Source organism: Erpetoichthys calabaricus, chromosome 2 (assembly GCF_900747795.2).
Source record: "Erpetoichthys calabaricus chromosome 2, fErpCal1.3, whole genome shotgun sequence".
NCBI lineage: Eukaryota > Metazoa > Chordata > Cladistia > Polypteriformes > Polypteridae > Erpetoichthys > Erpetoichthys calabaricus.
In genome coordinates this window covers 265,277,297-265,295,474 of record NC_041395.2, presented here as the reverse complement: position 1 = coordinate 265,295,474, position 18,178 = coordinate 265,277,297, and the positions used below count along the sequence as shown (strand labels likewise).

The following is an 18,178-nucleotide window of genomic DNA, read 5'->3' as shown; positions in this document are numbered from 1 at the left end:
AAAAATGTTGAATTACCAGGCAAGTGCAGTAGACACACAAAGTACTGCATTTATCAGAAAGATCTAAATGAGTCTTTTTTCTCTCCAAAAATGTCAAAGCTATTGTCAAAGGAGGTATGTAATAGAAGTTTGTCCCATCAAACTTTATCCAATAGAATATCCGGTGTATTGTTAGCATAGAAATGGATGTGTTAATAGACAGGTCCTCCCCATTATTTTTTGCTGTGAGGGATATGTTTATATTTTCATTATTTTATTAAACCAGTTAGTAAACAATGTTGAAAAAACTGAGTGGAACATTAAGCAGCAGTTTTTGTAAATAAGACCACCACTGTAAAATAGGATAAAAATAGAATATTTTATGTGCAAATATCACTTTCACAAACTATCAAAACAAAGCTGATAAAAAAAATAGCTTTTATAAACTAGGGACATGAAAACCCCTGAGGCTTATTTTATCCACACGCTCATGGAACTGCACATTTTTAAGTCGCCATGTACCGTAAGTATCACTCAGAGCACACTCTGATGGCTGACAGGCTGCACAGCACTAACAGACTCCTTTGAAGGATACAGTGGACAATTTCATCAATTTCTTTCTGCATTTTTTTAGCCCTAAATGTATTTTTCACTCATTTTAAAAGTTCATCTGTTGTTTTTCTTACATAAAACAATTTGAAAATAACAGTAATTTTAGTGTCTGGTTATATGAGGAAAAACTCCTTTGTTCTCTATAAGCATTGCATTAATTTTACTATAGAGAATTTCAAAGAAAAGCATCAACATGCTAAATTTTTCAATGGAAATGGTGTATTCTAAATAAAAATATAATATGAACCTATATCTAAGTCAAAAATGGCTGTATTTTTTTTTTTGGTACGCTGTATTAATCCCTGAGGGGAGATTGTCTTGCTTATTTAACTCTACATTCACACATACAGAGTATATATATATATATATATATATATATATATATATATATATATATATGGACTTATGTATATAAACAAGATCCTCTTACAGCAAAAGATCTAGTAATAAATTTAAACCAACATCTTTTCCAAAAGATACCCACACAGTAATGCTTTTTTTGATTTGTCATGGTTTGAAACATGTATGATGTTTTTTCCAATAAACTACTGCATCAAAGAGTTTAAATGCTCTTTATTTACTGTACAAAGGGAGGGTTTGGAAAGAAGGATAACAGAAATTAAATAAGGTAAAAAAAGTTATTATAATTCATTTTTTAAAAATTGATTGGTTTTAGTGCCAGAAAATATAAATCACAAGATCTAATCATCTTTCAGTCCAAAATCTCTCCAGAAACCGAAGCCCGTTGGGGTACTAAAAGCCCTTTCAGTAAGTCATACGTACAAGCATCGCAGTTTGCTGAGAGCTCAGTTTGCTGAGAGCTGTTGACATACCGTATATAAACTGAAATTCAGAACATGAGTGGTGAGGGAATGCACAAAATCCTCCCACATAAAATGAAAATAACTACTTACAATGTTAAGCTTTAACCAGTCTAAATGGAGATCACAGAATAAGAGAATATAAAATAAAACACCATTAGGACTTGTTTGGTGGGTTCAGTGTTTTTGGTGATTCTTTTTAAAAGGTTTGCCTTATTTTACCATCCTAGAAGCATGACTTTGAGTTGGCTGCCATACAACTAAATATTGTATAAAATGGCACACACATTAAATGATTGCAAAACAGAAAAATGCAGCTTAAGCAAAATAAATGTGTCATTAGCCATAGCAAATACACCCTGGGCTGCATGAATAATACAAATAGAAATTACGTGCTCCGAGTCACATGGTGCAGATTCCAGGTGGTAAATCTACTTAAAACACAAACAATGGAAATCCTTAAAGACAGGATGTGATCAGACTACAGCGTGTGTACTTTAGTTGTACTGCAGTATAATTTATATAAATCATTCAGCACAAATACTCCACAGACAGAATATGTGCAAAGAACTGAAATGAAGTTAGGAAAAAAAAAAAGCCAATAACCACTTGAAAACCAACAAAAAAAGCCTTCAAAATCATTCTTGGTTACAAAGTTGAAGCACAATAGGTTTGATTTCAGAGTTTGATTGGTTTTAATTTACAAAAATCAACAAGAAAGCAATTTGCCATAGAATGAAATGTTTTACTGTATATTGCATTTCAACTGTTTGCATTAAAGATGGCATTTTTCGCCACGGGATTAACTGTAAGACTATATAGTCAAACAACCCTCAGTGAGGAGTTTGCATGTTCTCTGTGTGATGATGTGGGCTCAAAAAATGAATCGCTACATTTTGTAGTTGGTGCAAAAATTCAAAATGGTTATTTTTTTATTTAACATTGCATTAATGTATAACATTACTAAAATATATTTGTAGTCATTTATTCTTAGATGTGTAATGTACACAACTATATAATTCACTTAAACAATTGCATGCCTGAAAAATGAAATTGACATTAGCAAACGGTTAGTTTTTGAGTGAGTACAATTTGCTGTGTGTTCAGTTGTTCAATATTGTATTTGAATGCAGGGTTGACAATGTTAGTAAAAGCAGAATGCAAGTGAAAAATGCTGCAAGATTAAAGAAAGCTTTCAAAACGCACAAACAGTAAATTAATATGTGGGTTAGAATCATGGAAAAATTATGGACTCTACTCTAGCAGTGTACCTGGGCTTCAAGCAAGGGCCTCTTATCCTCCATGTCAATGACAACATCTCTGGGGGCAGACATCAGGGCAACTGCAAAAAGATGACAAATACAACTCTGAATTAACTTCCAGGACTTGATTAAAGTTACAATGAAGCCGCTCAATGTAAAACAAATTTTTATTAGTACTGAAATCTGAGCTCATGACATCACTCATTTCATGTTTGTGCTTATCCCCAGAAAACATTCTCCAGCTCCTCCCTGGGCAGTCATGAAATATCACGTCACCAGCATGCCCTCAATCCAGTTCCCAGTCTCGTTCCAGCAAGCTGTGCCTGTCACACTACCTTTGGGAGATACTCAAGGAGTACCGTCATTAGATTCTCAACTGGCTCCTTCTCCAACTTCAGTAACAGGGCCTACTCTGACATTACATGGGGTTATTATTCCCCTTACCATATTTTAAAGAAGGAACCCGATAATGCAGCAGAGGATCTTTATCATGGTACCAGCAAGTTTAATAACCACTACATTGAGAGCTGCTTCTTAATATTCAGCTTTTGCCAAATATTGTTTAGCATGATACTTGCAGTAGCCTGGACACTACACCAATGCAAACGTTAACACTGACATCTGCAGTGATTGCTTAGATTTCAGCCTCTCTTAGACAGGCAGCACAGCTAGTCGCTATAATAATTTTGCAAGTTGAACCATGAAGCATTAAAAAATGTTCATTCTGTTGAATAAAGCTAAATCCTAACCTGTATATTTCTTGTATAATGATACTAAACGTTCTATAGAAGTACGTTCAATTAACAGTACATATTCACCTTGACTCATAATAAATCTGCATTACAAGCATTTTAATCTTAGTTGCTCACATTATGAACACCATGAGAAATCTTTATAATAAAGCAGAACATTTACATTTTGTAGATATCACTTGTTTTTATTTTTGATACCTTTTGCAGTCATTGCAACTTCGGCCTTGGTAGTGTATGGATCACAACGAAATTCTTCTAGAGAGTCTATTGTGCACTGCCCCACAATTGGTTTCCTTCCAAATGGTCGGTGATCAATCACTTTTATTACTATGGGTGGAGTGTAAATTTCCTCTTTTGGGAGAGGCTAAAATTGATTACCAACATGTTAAAAAAAGAAAAGGAATTAATGCATGTTAATGAAAGCACACACAGTGGACTCTTCAAACAAAAAACATGGCATTCTGCACAGTAGTAATCTTAGAAGCAAGGAAAGACAGGCTGTCTTAGCAGTGTCACCATTTTACAAGTTGAAACTGAAACCAAAATACTCAAAATGATATTTTCACTTGTAATGAAGTTTGAACTTCTTTACCACTTTCATGAACAAAACAGATCCAGGAAAGTTGGGATTCTTCTTAATATTTTTGATGACCTGTGAATAGACAATTTCTCCTCCACATTCTACAGTGAGACTTGGTGATGAGACAGCTGCTAACTGGTAGTTTTTCATGTTTCTCAAACCCCAAGTCAGAATCTGAAAAAAAAAAGAAAAGAGAGCATCTTTAATAAAAAATACCATAACAAATATCACAATAAAAAAAAATAAACAAAAGACAATAGCATATTTAAATTTAAAGGCTGCAGGCCTTTATCATCAACAATTTAATGCAGTGGCTCCCATCTTGTGGTCCACGGTCATGTTGTCCTTTTGGTATGAAGTGTTTTGATCCTCCCTAGTTTTAGTGATCTTAAAATGTATATGATAAATGGCCTTATGGCTTATACTGTATCAGTGTTTCTTAAAGTATGTGTCATCACAAAATAGTGTAAGTAAACAGAGAGCCCGTATTGAGCCCATCCTGCTGATGCAAATGCTGTTCAGCTACCACTCTGTCACTACCAGTGCGTGTGACAACGTATCACAAGAATAATGGTAAATGAGTTAAAGAGGACTGGATCTGGCAGATTAACAGCAGGAATATTACTTTGAAGAAAAAAAAGCCAATAGTTCCATACATTTCTCCCACCTACGTCTGGTGTTGCTGGCAGGGTTGTATGCTAAATGCACTTTCAGTGACCATAGAAAACTAGTTGGTGCAAAGAAGTTTTGCATTAAGTTTATAGTTCTTCTAGTAGCAATATTTTAAAGTGGTTTAATAAATCTCAATCTACCGGTAGTGCAAAGGACGTGTTTGTTGGACCATTGAGAACTATATGAATGTCAGAAAATATCACAAGGGTGACACAGGCTGTGTAACGAAGCCCTCAACAATTCAGTCTGTCAGTAGGACTAAACAATTCACACTGGACCACTTGCTGATTATTTATCAAGATTTATCCTATCACCTATATAAGATACAAATAACAAACACAAATTTATTACTAATAATTTAGCTACGTGACTCAACCTGAACTGAATTGTTAAATTAAAACCGTGACGTCAAACAATTTGCAAATTCAAAAAAACGTTAATGGTGTATCTATTTTGAAAAACATCTTTAAAAAATGTCATTTAAGACAAAGTAAATATACTGAATTGATTAGTTATTTTTATCACTTTATTCCTTTTGCAGCAGAAAAAAGTGGTCTTTGGATATAAAAAAAAGGTTGGGAACCACTGACTTAACAGCATTAATCTCATTGGAGAAATCAAGTGTGATGAGTGGTTATTATAACGGACTGTATTCCGAGGCCTTCTAATAGTCTAGCAGTTTTGTAAGTAATAATAACTTATAGCATCAGTGGCTACCCCTTTTCATTGCTTGCCCTCATATCTTAAACTATGGACTCTACAGCAATGACATCATTAACACTTAGCATTTTAAAATGAGAAGGCTCAAAAATGAACTTTAAAATAAGCTTTATGCAAAGCAAAAACTATAAATCAAATATATAATACATTGCTGACTAAATACAAGGTCTGACAAATAAAATGAAAACTACAGGTGTACAAAAAAGACATTTACTGAGATTAAAATGTTTCTAACCCTTATAAATAAACTGCATAATAAGTTTATTTAACTATTTAAAACAAACTTTAAACAACAAATTTTCATTATAAGTTTGCATGAATTTAATTTACTAAACACTTTTGTGCAATGTAAATGGAACACATGATTTACACTCATGCTTAATAAAACACTGTATAATTATGGTATGGTTTATGATTTTAGTGCAAACCTTCTACAAAAGGTGTGAAGAGAACATATTTAAGATATGAGGACATAAGGTATAAAACGTAAAACAAGTATCCCAGGCTGGAGGTTTGCCCTCCTTTAAAGTTGTTAAATGTGCAGACTGTACCATACTCAGTGGTGGGTTTGAATTCGAGTCAGAGATGGTCTGCAGTTTGAGCTTTTTGAAACTTGTTACAGTAGTTTATGGAGGTCATGAAAATGCATATTGTGCACAAGATAAGAGGATACAATTTAATACAGCACATTAAAGCAATAAAGAAACTGCTGTTATTCAGTAATTTAAATAAGAAATTAAAATCATGTCAATAAAAATCACATATTTAAGGATTTTTACTCAAGTTTATATGAAGGAACAGCATATGTAAATGCAAAACAAACATCTTGCAATCTCCGAAGTGTGCCAAAATAATAACATAATGACTAAACTTTTTGCCATGACACCCGAATCTTGATTTCTCCCTGGGTTCCCCATAGGAAAGGAACAATGGGAGTACCCTGATTTAAGAGGTTGGAGCCCACAAAGACTTTAGACTAAACAAACATTAGATCACCTTTGTTCCTTAATAACAGAATTTCTTTTATTAAAACCCATATATTGGAGCTGCCAGGACTTACAATATAGTTCAATGAAATGGTAACACAACAGTATATCCACACATTATTCTGTCTTACCTCTATTGCTGTAAGCTGAACAACTGGCTTGATTCCTTGAGGGACCATGTAGAGTTTTGCTCCTCGTTTTGGTGGAATAATTGGAAGATTGGATCCATCTGGCTATAAAATTTAACAAAAAGTATTAAGTGGTTAATATTTTGGACCAGAGTCTCATACATTAAGTTACATCATCACAGCCACTTATTGACGATTCTCTATCTGTCCTCTGTCTAAATAGGGTTTGAACCTTTTCTCCTTTTGAACATTAGCTTTTCTCAGATGTGTGTGTTAGAGCTGGATGTCAGGAAACTAGAGAGCACAATTTGGACCAATATGTCCCAGTGTCTTAACAAAGACCAAGATGTTTAGTTAAACAAGTTCACTGAGAAATGCACACTCGACTATGCTGCAGGGTAAAGCTGAATTTAAAGTCTATCATATATAATGAATGAAAACTAATAATATACCCTCTGCTTGCATATTTTGTATGATCATTTACATAAATTACTTAATTTACAATTTTCTATTTCATTGGAAAAGCGAGTTAATAATTCATAATACCTTATCTTTTAAGATGAGCTCTGCTGCCGCCAGAATTTCTCCATGCTTCTTTTCTGCTCGAATTACAGGGTACCAGAGCAACTTCGGTGTCACATCAGTTTCAGGATTGAGTTTTACTAGAGGTGAGCACATACTTCGACCCAAAGGCTCATCTTTCCCCTGAAATGAAATAAGTAAATATATTAAGAAGATTCCAATATTTCAATATTTAAAACATATTTTCATCTGTTTATCTTAGTTTGATAAAATATTTACCAGTCACAAAGAAAACTTATCATTCTAGCAAACTGTTAAGTAAAATATGTATGTTGTAAAGTCTGTCATGGCCGGGACCTAAATTGTGTTCTCTCTGATAGTATACTGGGCAAAACACCAGATGGGACATGTCCTGGGGATGGTTACAATTTGGTGACATTCAAAACTAATAATTTTGAATGTGTACTAATGCATGGAACAATGGGGAAAGCAGAAGCAGACGTGGCATGTTTCTCATGCCAATAGAAGGCAGTAGGTCTGCTTAACCCTGTAACCTTCCTGGCGTTAAGCTCGAGGAAAAATCAGGATTGGAATTCTACGCAAATACAGTTAAACCTGAGTCAGGTTTAGGATGTCATGTAATGATACACTTTATTGGGTTAAACCTGGATACAACTCAGGGCTGTTTTCCTACTGCTATTTACTGGATGAAATAACATCATGCTGCAAAAAAAAAAAAAAAAAAAAAATATTTGTATGATGTATGCCACTTCATGGTAGCTCTAAGGTAACTCATCCATCCATCCATTATCCAACCCGCTGAATCCGAACACAGGGTCACGGGAGTCTGCTGGAGCCAATCCCAGCCAACACAGGGCACAAGGCAGGAACCAATCCCGAGCAGGGTGCCAACCCACTGCAGGACACACACAAACACACCCACACACCAAGCACACACTAGGGCCAATTCAGAATCACCAATCCACCTAACCTGCATGTCTTTGGACTGTGGGAGGAAACCGGAGCGCCCGGAGGAAACCCACGCAGACATGGAGAGAACATGCAAACTCCACGCAGGGAGGACCCGGGAAGCGAACCCAGGTCTCCTAACTGCGAGGCAGCAGCGCTAACACTGTGCCACCGTGCCGCCCAGGTAACTCATCAAAAAAAATAAAATAAAATAAAATAAAAAGCCTCCAAAGAAAAACAGGCAAATAAAAGCTGTAAGGGCAGTTTTGAAATAAACTAAAACTGAACCACTGCGCACACTGGGCGATAGTGATGATATACGGTGCACTGTCATAGACCTTGAAGCATTTTGTATTCTTCCAGGGTAAATTACCAAATATGAAAGAAAACTGACAGTTTAAATAACAACTTTCCTACATTCAGCACTACAAAGCATGAAGGATAGAGTGATCTCTTCAGGAAATTTTATAGGAATGCATTTTTATAGGAAATGTTCTTCATTAAAGGAAGTCTGTCATGAGTCATCAGCCTGATGGAAGGTAAGAAGGTTGTCCGCATTGCTAAGGCATATCATATCTCAAAAGGTATTGCATTAGAAATAAAAGAAATTAGAAATAATTAGAAATAAAACCTTATGCACATTCTTTTCTTTTTGTCTATTAATCTGTGTTTATACCCTTATTGTATTTGTAATGTTGCCTTCCACAGCATAAGTCATCTGATCACATACAAATCAAAACAAAGACTGAACTACTGATGGGGTAGAGTTTTGATACTTGTGTCCAATTTCTTTTATTGCCTGTAGAAACCATGGGATTCACCATTCACCAAAAACAAAGTATCTTTGCTTCAAGTTTTGAAAGTGCTTAAGTGACTTTCTTTCCTGACCAGATATATTAAAAAAAAAGATTGTAAAATGTTGCCTCAAAATAAACAGAAAACTATACATGTTATATATTTTAAATGAGAGTCATCACAGTGAATGAAAACACTTTACAAAATATTGCTAAATTTTACATGTGTACTAACAGAACATTTGAAGTGGCATATCAGACCGTTATAAAAGATATTACATTCCTCGTTACTCTTGCTTTCGCTCCTCCTAGAAGAAGAACTTCCCATTTATTTTAATAACCTTAACTTACCACTTGATCAGAATCAAATAGCTCAAAGACAACATTTGGCGGGTTTTGAGCAATGGTCTGTGGTTCTCCGTAGATTTCAATATTGTCAAAAATTAGGGTCTGGTCCCATTGTGGGTTTAATGTAGAATTAATTATCTCTGTAGTTTTGCTCTGATGAAGGAATGACACATGAGCATAAGGATCTGTAAAAGAAACCAATGTTGATGATGGAGCTGTGTTAGCAGGAGAGACATATCTGCAGAGTTTTTAACTGATTGAGTTGAAAAGAATTTCAGTTGAATGTTCACAACCAAAATATCTCTTAATACAGTGACATACATTTGAGGTGATAAACATCTAATAGAACATAACCAAAGGTCAGGGTATTGCCTGTATGTGTTTTCTCCCTTTCTAAAGAAATTTGATCCTAGAATCCTTTTATACACAATGAATGATTTCTATATAAGGCAGCACTACACCAACACCAATATCAGTCACCTCTGCTTTTCATAAACAACAGTCTTTACAAAAACAGCATAAAAGGACTTACCAGAAAAACTTTCCTTATCCAAAGGCATAAGATTTCGTGCCTGGTGAACATACACTCGAAGATGATACATATAGCATCCTGCAAAGCAAAATGTTATTAAGTTAGGAGCAAAAGAAGATGCAGCAAAGAAAGGTCTTTGTATGAAACAGTTTTACTATTGTATGCCTTCCTTTGGGACTTTGTGTTTGGAAACTCTCAAGAAACATATCATTGGGAAACCCAACACATGTGAGAGAATATGCAAACTCCATTTACTGCAGAGAAACTTTAGTCTGTGAAGCTTTCAGCTCATTAATCTTCTCTGTGATCACAGTCTAACAGATTAGGCACCCCATTTATGAGATTCTGTCAGCAGTCTGTCAGTTCTGAGTGCCTCAACCAACCTTTATGTTACTGAAGAAAATATCTATGAAGAGAATATTTGTGACATCTGAGGTGGAAAGAAGATGATATAGCTATTTATCAATATATATATATCAAGGATTATTTCTGAAATGTTTAGGGTTATGTAGTCCTCCATTTATATTGTAACCAGTACAACAACTAAAAGAGCAGATTCTGTAAATTCAAGTATGTATACTAAGGTACTGCCAGCAAAATGGCAGCATAGGCTTTTCAGAGACAATCCTGGTGTCTTTTAAATAGACCCCTTGTAACAGATGCGTGGTGAGAGTTTTGGCTGTTAGGATACTGTGTTTCAGATTCATTTATTTTTGAGGTAACATTTTTATTAATGTTAATGTTTTTTGAGCTTGCACTCAAAAAAAGAAGTTCTCACTAAAAGAATAAAAAGCCAAAATGAGGCAACAAGTATGGTTAGGAAAGACATACAGTACCATTTATATTCAAACAAACTCAAAAAATAACTTACTGTCATAATTATTGGAAATACTTGGAGTATTGGCACCAAACAATGATGTGCTACTCTCTTTCGTCTTATCTTTTCCATCTGAGTCCTCTGACATGTCAGTACCCTGAAACACAGTGAGAATCTTCTATTATTTGACTTCAAAAACACTAGATTATACTGTGCACTGTATCTACAGTTGTACACAAAACAAAATCAAAAACAGATATGAATGTTGGAAATATAAAATATTTGATTTACAGCATATAAACACAAAATATCAATTTTCTTGCAGTGGTCAGTGTCAGTTTGTAATTACCTCCCATCCCAAAGGCATGCATATTAGGTTAAGAGGAAATTCCAAATTGGCCCCATGTTAGTGTGTGAAATGGGTCAAACGCGTCTGAGGATATTATGTTAATTTCCATTTAATTCACTATTTAACTCACCATAGCCCCTTCAAGTTTGAATATAGCTGATGCACCAAGCCTGTCAGAAGGAGCCATTTTCCTTCTCCAGCGTCTGCGACGGACTGTGTCTGAACCTCGCATTTTGCTGTGAAATTTCCAGCCAATAAGAGATGAATATTCCCAGCCCTCAGGGTCATCAAGTAGTGGTTTTTTCTGTAATTTCAAAATAATTTCAGTTATTAAAAACAAGTCAGATACAGGTTGATGTAATTTATAAAAGGTTACTTCAGCTTATGATATTGCTTAAATAAATACAGATTTAGAAACAGTCGTAATTGTTTAAAGAATTTTCTACAAAAAAAGTAATTTCAATCTCTCCCAAATAAAATTGCATGCTGTGTTTGATTTTAACCCATATGCACGTCTTGTAAAAGAGGAATTGGTTTCCTCCATCACCTCTGTAGATGAGGTCTGTTTTTCCCTTCGCCGTTGCCGAATGAGTCTCTTCCGTCGGTGGGTATGGTACATCTTTTCAGCTGGCACCCATGATTTTGGCTTGGTATCAGGTGGGATAGTGATACCATATTCCCATCCTATGCAAAGCAAATGCATTCCAATAAATTTACACTGTAATGAGACGGTCTTAACATAATAATAAAACAGAAATCTAACAGGAATATATATATATATATATATATATATATATATATATATATATATATATATATATATATATATATACGCGTATATATGTACTGTATGTATGTATTTAGTTACTATGCATATTTTTGTCATGAGCAGTTACATATAATAATTTGTAATAAATACCTTTTTCATCAACAGCTCTGTTAATGTCAAATGTCCAGTCATCTTCCCAAGTCCAGCCGGCAGGGCAATCGTACTGCCCAGGTGCTAATGCCTTCTCACCATTCTGCAAAACAGAAAGGAATAAAAATGCAACGTTCCTACTCTAACTCAAAATCCACTTTAAATACTTGTTACAAGCCCAAGACAAATCTGTGTTTTTGCATGAATTATAATAATGGAACACACTCTGGACCCCCGGAGGTAGTAGCAAAGTACGGAATTAAAACCAAACTGAGCATCATTATGAACAATGCTGCACATCTTCTCTGTGACACACTAACACTGAGCACTTTCAGCAGAAGTGTTTCAAGAAATTAAAAAAAGAACAACTTCTCCTTGGGAAAAAATAAAGTTCTTTGTGTCTAAAACATTTCCACTGCATCCTAGCTGTCAAATCTGTGTTGCTCACAAGATTCTTTTATATCTTTCCCCCTGCTGAATTATTAGAGACAGAGTTTGTTATTTGCTTGTCATCAATGATCAATGAACTCTTATAATTTTTAAAAGTATCTGTACAGTAATCCCTCCTCCATCGCGGGGGTTGCGTTCCAGAGCCACCCGCGAAATAAGAAAATCCGCGAAGTAGAAATCATATGTTTATATGGTTATTTTTATATTGTCATGCTTGGGTCACAGATTTGCGCAGAAACACAGGAGGTTGTAGAGAGACAGGAACGTTATTCAAACACTGCAAACAAACATTTGTCTCTTTTTCAAAAGTTTAAACTGTGCTCCATGACAAGACAGAGATGACAGTTCCGTCTCACAATTAAAAGAATGCAAACATATCTACCTCTTCAAAGGAGTGCGTGTCAGGAGCAGTGACTGTCACAGAGATAGCCCTATTGATTTGTTTGCATTTCTCTCTGTTTAGCTTTTAAGTATGCGAAGCACCGCGGCACAAAGCTGTTGAAAGCGGCAGCTCACACCCCCTCCGTCAGGAGCAGATAAGTGAGACAGAGTTTGTTTTTCAAGCACAAATCAATACGTGCCCTTCGAGCTTTTAAGTATGCGAAGCACTGTGCAGCATGTCCTTTCAGAAAGCAGCTGCACAAAAGATAGCAACTTGAAGATAATCTTTCAGCATTTTTAGAGCGACCGTATCGTCTAGGTGTGCGAACAGCCCCCCTGCTCACACCCCCTACGTCAGGATCAGAGAAAGTCAGCGCAAGAGAGAGAGAGAGAAAGTAAGTTGGGTAGCTTCTCAGCCATCTGCCAATAGCGTCCCTTGTATGAAATCAACTGGGCAAACCAACTGAGGAAGCATGTACCAGAAATTAAAAGACCCATTGTCCGCAGAAACCCGCGAAGCAGCGAAAAATCTGCGATATATATTTAAATATGCTTACATATAAAATCCGCGATGGAGTGAAGCCGCGAAAGGCGAAGCGCGATATAGCGAGGGATTACTGTAGTCATATTCTTTACAATCATTTGTTATCTTCTATCTGTATGTCATATGGAAACATCAGGGTATATAAAAATGTCATAAAACGTGAAGATAATTGTATAGGGGAAAGAACAAAAATGCACAGTATGCAGAGCAGACAATATGAAAATCCTTGTGTTATAAGATAACAATCAGCTCATTTATAATGCGTATTTCACATTGTAATCTATCTATCTGAATGAAGAGCTAACATCAGTTTTGCCAAATGTGATTGAAACCATTTATTACAGGATATAATTCATTTTGGAAGCATTTGAACCAAGTCAATCCCCACAACTGATGGAAAGTAAGTGTCAGATTTTCTAATTTCTATGTAGACGTTCTAACTATGTGGACTGCCTTTCTATTTTCTGTTATAGCAGTACATGCTATTTCATTACACTTCCTTTGGTACAGATATATTCATTTAATAAGATTCTCTTGCTTATCTCACACTTCCCAAGACACTTCAGAAAGTAAACCATGTGTACTTTATCAATATGACTTCAGTGTTATTGGTTAGGTGAGTAATCATACAGAAAACAACTATCATTACTCAATTTATGCTGAGTTAGATATATTTTTTTCTTTATCTTCCATATTCAATCATCATTTTCTTTGCCTTGCTCACACACTCAGGCCCAGATTGAGGACATTTCTCTGTATCGTCAGACCTGCTCTTCATCACTATATTAAGTTGTTGCTACTACTCAGCGTTGTGTTGTCAATAGCTAATATTACTGTTACTAATTCTCTCTAATTATACATTATGTATATACAGTATATATATTCAGTATGAATATTATATTATATATATATATATATATATATATATATATATATATATATATGCATTGTAAATATATCATCAGTGCTGGTGTAGATTATAGCTTTTAACAAAAATCAGAAGTGGCATATCGAGGATACTTTTTATATTGTTAATTATTTATTGCTATTTATTATTATTTGTTGTGTTTTTGTGTTTATTGATGTTTACATTTTTTTTAAATGGAGAGACCCACACAAGAGTTCCTATGCCCATTTATATCTGTATGTGTGTAAATGAAATAAAAGATCTAATCTAATCTAACCTATATTTAGCTCCATACACAGTAGTCTTAGGCAGCAAAAAGAGTACAATTTGAGGATTAGTCTACACTTATTTAAAATCTTTGTGGATTAAGTTTTTGTTTTTATGTTTATTGTTTGTGGATTTATAGTTAAAAAATTCAGTATCCACTTGCAGATGGCAGTAACTGGCCCAGATCTTTAACTTTCACAAATATTTTTTAGGGGTAAACTTTGTTGAAAATAGGACTATAATCAGTTGTACTGTAATACTAACATCTTGCGTGTCAAGAGGTTTAAGGGGAATTTTCTGGGGTATTGTTGTTTACTGATCTTTTAGTTGGTGTCTGCAGTGCCCAGAATAGAGATGTCAATGAAGAGTAGATAGAGTGTGTCCAAGCAGTGAGTAGTGAGTGCCACAGACAGATGTCGTTCAGGGATGCAGACATTTCTTTGGCACAAAAGCAGCATGGTGTATTTCTTAAAGCAACACGGTGTGTGGTTTGTTGTGGGTCTGAATTTGGTGAATCAACATACTAACTTGTAAAGTATGACATTTGGATTGGGCTTGGAAATAAATTAGCGTTGGTTCAATACCAAGAGAGTTTAAGCAAGAAAACAAGATTATATTAAGAATCAAGATTAAAGCCAAGTGAGAGAATATGCAAACTCCATTTACTATAGAAAAACTTTAGTCTGTGAAGCTTTCAGCTCATTAATCTTCTCTGTGATCACAGTCTAACAGATTAGGCACTCCATTTATGAGATTCCGTCAGCAGTCCGTCAGTTCTGAGTGACTCACCCAACCTATATGTTACTGAAGAGAATATCTGTGAAGAGCTATTTCATACCATTAGCTCTTTGGACACTGTACCTCTGTTTTGTGGCGTATTATCAAACTTACTGTGTTTAAAATAAATACGATTTGTGACCACATTCACAATGAGATCTGAGTGAGTTGTGGGGTTAGAACCCTGAGCAGTTCTTGACAATCTCAGGGGGTACAAGGCTTAAATGTATGTGTCAAACAGAAACAGAAATTATGCATTATAGATTGTTAGCCTTGGCACCTGTCAAAGACAGGTAAAAGAATAATTTAAAAATGCTTGCTATCTCTTGCCCTACACATACTTTCAGCACCTTTCCTCAATATTTGCATGTGTTTAAACCTCTTTTCACTGGCACTCCACTTCTTATACACCTTCCCGTAAAGCCTACTTCTCAGACTCTGTCATAATTTTCGAGGTGCCTTCCTTCCCTTCTGTCCAGTTTTTATACTTTATGTCTTTGAAGGGCACTATTTTAGTGTGCGCCTTTACTACTCTTTATGTATCTCATAAATGCCTTTCCTCTTTCATAGCGTCGCCAAAGCCAAACAGACCAACTAGATTGCTTGGAGAGACAGGACCTTAGTGTTTTATTATATAAGTAGATAGACTCTGACTTTAAAGATTACAAAATGTGAAAAAATATACAAATATAGGTTATGAGGCAACTAAAAATTGTTTGTTTATATGCATTAGTGCACAATAAAAATATACTTTTTTAGTGCTTCTCATCACGTATATAGACCATTTTGTAAAGTTTGTGATTACGCACAAATTACTTACCACATCAGTGTAGGGCTCATCTGCAGGCTTCCATTCACCACCTGGGTATCTGGACTCATTCTGGTAAACCTCATCAGTAAATTCAGTATGTCCAGCATCAGCTTCTGTTAGTAAGCTGCCATTTGGAAACAAAACATCTGACTAAATTTGACATTTTCTTTAAATAAGAAAATGAAAGAAAGTTGGATTCAAAAGTTGTGAAAGAAAAAAACAGCAAAATAATACATTTCAGACTAGAATCTACTGCATAATTATTTAACTAATAGAATATCTCTGTGTTTTCATTCACCCCTTTTCATTACATGAGTATAGTCCTATTATAGTATATACAGCAGGCCTTCTTATTCTTCTTTACTTTATGTAGATTTCATTTTGTGTTGAAGATCATGTAAAATGTCCACGAGGAAGAGAGTGGCCAGTTGACCTAGGACATCAGAACTGTGACTGTCTGCTATTACTGGTTTATGGACCTCCCATTGTGTTTATTTTTCCAGAAATGTTATTAACTTCACATTTTTCCCTTTCTGTCAAGGCATATCTTAAATGTCACATTAACAGGACATAACACTGGCATGATTCTGTTATGTTTAACCAATTATATGTTTGTTAATTTAATGGTTCAGTATTTTGCTGTTAAAAAAACTGATGACAGCAGAAAACATAAGTGAATACTTATGTGAGTACTGACTGTGCTTTAATTACAAAACAGCAGGAAAATAATCATCTCCTTTCTTAAATATAAAGGATTATAACATACAGTATAACAATAAATTTGTAATAGAGAGGTAATTCCAGTGACCTTCTCCTGTCACATTAAAATGCAGTTTTAGTGTTTTTTTACTCTAATATTAAGATGATTTCTATTTGCATAAAACACACAAAATTATCACTACATGATCATACAGAAGTATCTAATGAACTGAGATAATGAATAATGCTTGAGATGATTTATAATATTTTGCCCAGCTAAAACATTTAATAAAATTTTCACTTGTGTCTTTCACATTTCCACACTGTCTGGATTCTCTACATAATAACTAAGTGGAGTAGCCTGGGGACTTCAAACTTCAGTTTCACACCACTGATTGCCTTTAAAGACCTAAGCTGATTTGTTAACCTATCCCTGCTCCAAATGGATAAAACAAATCTTACTACAAAACTTAAAATGTGAAAGGTGATTTGGATAAGATGTAACAGAGAATAGATTATTATTGTATGTTTTGGATCACAACTTAATTTAATAAAAATAGCACACATACATTGTTTAAACGAAGGCTCTTACTTCTAATATCTTATCCCCATATCTAAAAATGCATTACAACAGACAATCAAAAATCAACTTACTTTCTTTCTGGGTCCACAAACCAGTCACCTTCCCATTCCCAGCCCTTGGGAGGCATGAAGCTTTCTCTCTTCAACTTGATCTTCCCTGTGACATCAGAAAATTTATACCGTCCCATTAGCCCAGTGGTGCCCCACTTGCCAAAGACAAGGGCTTGGTTCTCATACTGCCATTAAAACAAAAAGGCAAAATGGGTCAGGACTATGAAATTAATTACTTTAATGTGTTGTTTCACTAAGGAAGAGTATGCAGAATAGACCACTTAATCACTACAAACATTGAAATTGTGAACCAAAACAGTGCAAGATAATACATACATAAGCACATACAATCTTTGTCTTGACATACTTGCACACTTTAGTGTTTTTTCCTTAATACTGAGATTGGGAAAATTTTAATTAGCAGAGCTCTAAATCATCCTTGTTAGAACTCACTTCTTGATCACCAATCTCTCAGTTTGGGACAAAAGTGAGGAAAAATGTTTTTCATTAGGTGGTGAAGTCTCATTTTTATCCACTATCTTGTTTTCATGAGAGATTTTAGGGTTTTCTTGTTCAAATTACAGACCCTAAGGAGCCACAAAATTTACAAGTGCTAAACTATTCATGAATAAATTTAGTGGCAGAGACAATAAACAGAAGGGGTAATTTTGATAGAACTTTTTAAAATTATACACCTATTGGTTTTCATGATTCTCTTTACAGCAAAGACTAATAAACATATAATCACATGATTATTCTATCTCAACAGAGACAGTGAAAAAGTTTTATATTAACATTCTGTAGAATGAGATGTGGTCAAAAGTTTCTGCCAAAATCGTTACCAAAAAGACAATAGCAATCCAAAACTCAAAGTCTAGAAAAAAAAAGAATTATATATAAGGTTCTTTTAATCCAATATCAGATAAATCATGATCAGAGGCCGAGCA

General features: G+C 34.9%; 1 protein-coding gene across 2 annotated transcripts in view; it reads right to left on the bottom strand.

The window, feature by feature from the left end:
* The window catches only part of LOC114647017 (myoferlin-like), a 156,301-nt gene that overhangs the window by 28,610 nt on the left and 109,513 nt on the right, over positions 1 to 18,178 (bottom strand). For both annotated transcript variants that reach the window (XM_051923754.1, XM_051923755.1), the window contains 13 exons: positions 17,253 to 17,416; positions 15,909 to 16,023; positions 11,763 to 11,865; positions 11,391 to 11,527; positions 10,974 to 11,147; positions 10,549 to 10,651; positions 9,678 to 9,755; positions 9,149 to 9,330; positions 7,059 to 7,217; positions 6,516 to 6,617; positions 4,019 to 4,180; positions 3,625 to 3,790; positions 2,684 to 2,754 (listed from right to left, as the gene is read on the bottom strand). In XM_051923754.1, the coding sequence (XP_051779714.1) occupies positions 2,684 to 2,754; positions 3,625 to 3,790; positions 4,019 to 4,180; positions 6,516 to 6,617; positions 7,059 to 7,217; positions 9,149 to 9,330; positions 9,678 to 9,755; positions 10,549 to 10,651; positions 10,974 to 11,147; positions 11,391 to 11,527; positions 11,763 to 11,865; positions 15,909 to 16,023; positions 17,253 to 17,416 (1,716 nt within the window). The remainder of the gene's footprint in view (positions 1 to 2,683; positions 2,755 to 3,624; positions 3,791 to 4,018; positions 4,181 to 6,515; positions 6,618 to 7,058; positions 7,218 to 9,148; positions 9,331 to 9,677; positions 9,756 to 10,548; positions 10,652 to 10,973; positions 11,148 to 11,390; positions 11,528 to 11,762; positions 11,866 to 15,908; positions 16,024 to 17,252; positions 17,417 to 18,178) is intronic.